At 36.4% G+C, this 4682-nt stretch overlaps 1 protein-coding gene across 1 annotated transcript; it reads right to left on the bottom strand.

Moving 5' to 3' along the window:
* Positions 1–744: 744 nt before the first annotated feature.
* LOC114644870 (zinc finger protein 501-like) lies at positions 745–4011 on the bottom strand. Its single transcript, XM_028792853.2, has 3 exons — positions 3702–4011; positions 2753–3219; positions 745–1711 (listed from the first exon to the last, which is right to left on the bottom strand). The coding sequence occupies exons 2-3, from the start codon at positions 3207–3209 to the stop codon at positions 987–989; spliced, it is 1182 nt and encodes a 393-aa protein (XP_028648686.1). The 5' UTR covers positions 3210–3219; positions 3702–4011; the 3' UTR covers positions 745–986.
* Between the last annotated feature and the right edge of the window lie 671 nt (positions 4012–4682).

Below are 4682 nucleotides of genomic sequence, written 5' to 3'. Positions count from 1 at the left end.
TACGTCTGCATAATGCCTCACTGTGATTGTGACTGCCAAGTCAGAACTTTATTTTCTTTTGATTTTTTTCTTGCGTTATAGTAATTCCAGTTTGTGTTCAGACCAAAGTGTGCATTTACTTATTTATCTACCTATTTATGTATTTATTTAAAGAGCTTGTATAAGAAGCCAATTTCCCCCCTGGGGACAAATAACTTTCTATCTACCTATAAATATACACAAAATCACAAAAAGACTACCACTGTACAGCAAAATCTAATGGATGGGTTTTACTCAACATATTCAACATGGAATTAAGTTTTTACTTACTTGATATTTTGTATGCACAGACACACACACATAACCAGCCATCCTACCAAATGAGATGAAAATTGCGTTAAGGTTGAGAGATACCTCAAAACTGCTAAAAAATTGAAAATTTCAACCAGTTAAACTTTCTCTGTATATACTTATGGCATATATTGGGAAAATGTAAAAAAAAAAAAAAAAAAAGAAAACAAGACACTTCGTTAATTAACTCTATGACAAAAATGCCAGCCTTTGTAAAAATGCGTAAACGAGAACACCAAATAATAGCAAAAAAAAAAAACTAATTGAACAATGACATCAGGTCAAAAAAGGCATGACTCACCAATTGTAAAACTGGTTGGAATGAAAACCTGTAACCATATGTAACAATCAAAGACTAAATTGGAGAACCAATGGTATAGAAGAAAGACATTTGAACAAGCAATAGAAAAAAAATGACTTTAATGTGTTCTTCACATGGTGTGGTATTCTATTTTCAACAACAGTGTCAGATGTCACAGTTACAGCCACTTATAATCTCAATATAGGTGTCATTATGGTATATACTGTATCACGCAGTATACCATTAAAATGTACATTTTATGTATTTGTATTATTCAGGTCAAAGGACAAATAATCCTTTAAATGAGAAAACCAGAAGTGCTCGCTGGGTCCTGATTTGGCAAACATGAATATTATCAGACATTACAGACGTGTACTTTCAGCTGGGAGGAGTAGGTAAATCCTTCCCCACAGTCATTACAGTGATATAGTGTTTTTCCCCCATGTACACGTTGGGAATGCATATTGAGTGCCCCTCTGTGTACAAATTTCTTGCCACACTCTGTGCAGTGATAGGGAGTTTCCCCTGTGTGAATGCGCTGATGCCTTTTTAGGGCAACTGCCTGATTGAAACTTTTCCCACATTCGTTACAGTGATAAGGAGTTTCTCCTGTATGAATCCGTCTATGATTTTGGAGATGCTGGGTGCGACTGAAACTTTTGCCACATTCAGTGCAGAGTGTTTCCCTCCGATGAACGCGCTGATGGAATTTCAAGGATGCCGTAGTACTGAATTTCTGTCCACACTCTCCACACTGGTAGGGCGTTTCACGAACAACAAACTGCTGATATAGTTCAATATTTACAGATTTCCGAACAGTCTTCCTACATTCAACACAATGGACCTGCTGCTCCCCAGTGTGTATCCGCAGGTGTGACTTCAGATTTCCTAACCGACTGAAAGAATCCCCACATTCAGGACAGTTGTAAGGAGGGTCTCCAGTGCATAGGAGATCTTGAGATTTGGGATTTTCCAACTGGCTAAACCTCTTCCCACACTCTGCACATTCATGCAATATTTCAAATGTTCCCTGGGATTCTCCTTGTTGTTCATCTTTTGGCCTGACAAATAGCTGATGGTCTGTAAATAAGAAATTACAGTTACAAAATATGCACAAAAATATACACATAAAACTAAAACAAAGGAAAGATTTCTTGTCAGTGGAAACCAAGCTTATAACTTGCACTGAATTTTTATTTTTTGAGTTTTATGTTTAACTGCATTTTCTGTAATGAATGATGTTTTTCACTTAACAGCCAGTGGAGAGTTAAAAATCTGATATCTGTGAAATTAAGGACATAAGAAATTAAAGTGTTTCCAATTTTCACAAAAAAATAAATTACTAAATTTTCAGGCAACATGAATTTATTTTACTCATGCCCTAAATTATGTCTAAGGAGGTGAATGTTTAAATGAATTTTTGAATCCTCTCAAAATAATAGGTCTTTTAAATTTCATTCCAAGAAAAACGATGGACTTCCCTTCAAAAGAAACTTTACATTTTACAACAGAAGTTTTAAAAATGATTAGCATGGTTACACCTAATCTACTTCAAAAGCAGCAGTGTGACAAAACAGGTAGCCCTGTCATGTGACAATATATTGACTCCATTTCTGATACCAGCCTGGAGTCCTTCTGATTTATTTCCTTTTCAAGTTTAGGTATTGTCTCCTTAGTTTCTGTCGGTTACCTTACACAATTAAAAAATAATTGTTTAGGCTGACTGGGGACTCCTCACAGACTTGCATGAGTGGCTGCGTATAAGTATGTGAGATTGTGCCCTGCGATTCCTGCCTAGCACCCAATGCTCCTAGTATAAATTTTAGTTCTAACTCTTTAAAATGGATAAAGCAGCTTGGAAAAACAGACAGATGAACAGCTGTGACGTTTTGTACTTCAAAAGCATGTGACAGAAGTATATTTCAGATTTTTCTAACCTTTTTTGCAACAAGCATTTCCTAGTTTCCATTTTTAGTACACTTCTAGTGCAGCGTTTACATAATAATTGAATTTTGGGAGTTACCGCTCGTGACGACTCACTTACATTATATGTGAAAGTTAACAGTGCAGCCAAGTGGGGAAGTGTAATTTAGCTATTAGATTAACTTTATCTCCACTCACCAGTTAGATAGCCAGCTGGGTGTTGTACAGCAGGCTCCTTCACAATGACGATTTCTTCAACAGGAGAAAATTTAGGGGTATCATCTTCAACACAGGTATATTTCTGCATACTGATCCATTTCCTTTCAGCAATTTGGTCAACAGTTCTCTCCTGGGAGGAAATTTCCTGTTTGAGACTGGCAATTTCCTGATGGGACACGCTTTCAACAACATGAATGAATCCCAGTTCAGAGATGTCTCTAGCAACGTCACCAGATTCAGTTCCCCGATTCAGGTCAACTGACTCTACTTCTGGAGGCTCTTCTTTTATTTGTGCACACTTTAATGAGTATGGCTCATATTTGATGCAGTCAGAATTGGATTTCATGAGATCCTTCTTGACACAGACAGATGACACAATGTTAGATTCTTTTGCAATAATTGGAGAGGCATCCTCTTTAATATGAAAGGATGTCATCTTTATATACCTGCAAAAGAAACAAAAGCGTCACTATTACTTATAAATATTTATTCCATGCAGTTCGCCCAATGTACCAAACCAAAATTATGTTTTTATCATGTATCCCATTTCTTAAAATCAGATTTAAAATGCAAAAATGTAACCCTGTCATTGTGACAAGTGTTTTCACAATTACTGGATAGTTTAATTAGTTTACTCTTACGAGATTTAACTCATTAATTTAAATATCAGTTAAACTCAAATTACCAATGCAAGGATGTGTTCAGTATTTCTGCACCAAGGAGTTCAACATTTAGTGTAAAAAACACAATGTATAAAAAAAAAATCACTGCAGTTTCATCATAGTGAGCTTCTCACTAGTTACACAAAAGCTTCTTTGGACCGGAGCTAGTGTGAAAAGGTCCGTAACAATAATGAAGGCTCTGTCCTCTATAGATGCTATATGATTTACGATACAAACATCCTGAGGTCTCTTAATGTCAGACGCACCTTCACTACATGAAACCGGCAGATCAAGAACGTGAATTAATAAGCAAAGGGGGCGTCACCCAGACCGATCAGATTTAGAAGGTAACCAGGTTCGCAGTTTCTAATCCACGAGAAGACGGGACGACGTTTGCGCTGCTGAGGCAGGCATTCCAACACTGCCACGTGTATTCTGATGTCCGTACCTCCACGGAATACTGTACCGTTATTAAATGCATTTAACTGTGTAAAAGTGCTCGGCAGTTTCTGCTATCCCCGATGTACAAAACTTCCCAGCTCATTTTCTGAACCTGTCGCTAATTATGACGTTTTAATATTGAGCATGCGCACCATTACGTCATCAATTTTCGACGAGAACCTTTTATGACACTGCCCACACAACGTGCATAACCTCTTGTTTATTTTGGACTGTCATTACATTTCATCATTTCTTTACCGCGAACTGAGAATGTTTGATATAGGTACTTTTGGCAATTTAGATGGAAATTGTATTCATCCGAAGGGGTTATAAACGTTGCGAATGCTTTATTAGTTCAGTTAATTTTGGTTTTGTATAGTGTCGTTCTGCTTTCAGCTCATTATACACATATACTGTAGTTCATTTCCGTTATTAATTTGCATTATTAACAGGGTTCCTTACCATATGTTCAAATGTTCATTTTAATAGCTGCTGTTAATTTTATAATTTATTCTGTTATTTCTGTCACGTATGTTACACACTGATTTTCATCATTTTTACATTATCTTTCCAAGCATCCTTTGAGATCATTTTACCTCAGAGCTTCTAAATTGTGGTTTAAAAGTGTGCTGTGTTTTATACTGTGTTTTAATTGACACATCTCTGCTGCATAATATGTTGGCCGAAAGCAGTTAATAATAAGTGACGAAATAACAGTGGACTCGATGTTACACTAAAGAACGGGAATGTAATTAGAAAAATGAACGTAATTGTAAACAAATTTAAACTCCGAAAATGTAGTCTAC

The sequence above is a fragment of the Erpetoichthys calabaricus genome, chromosome 9, assembly GCF_900747795.2.
Source record: "Erpetoichthys calabaricus chromosome 9, fErpCal1.3, whole genome shotgun sequence".
Lineage (NCBI taxonomy): Eukaryota > Metazoa > Chordata > Cladistia > Polypteriformes > Polypteridae > Erpetoichthys > Erpetoichthys calabaricus.
The sequence above is the reverse complement of the archived record's forward strand: the minus strand, read 5'-3'. Positions and strand labels throughout refer to the sequence as shown.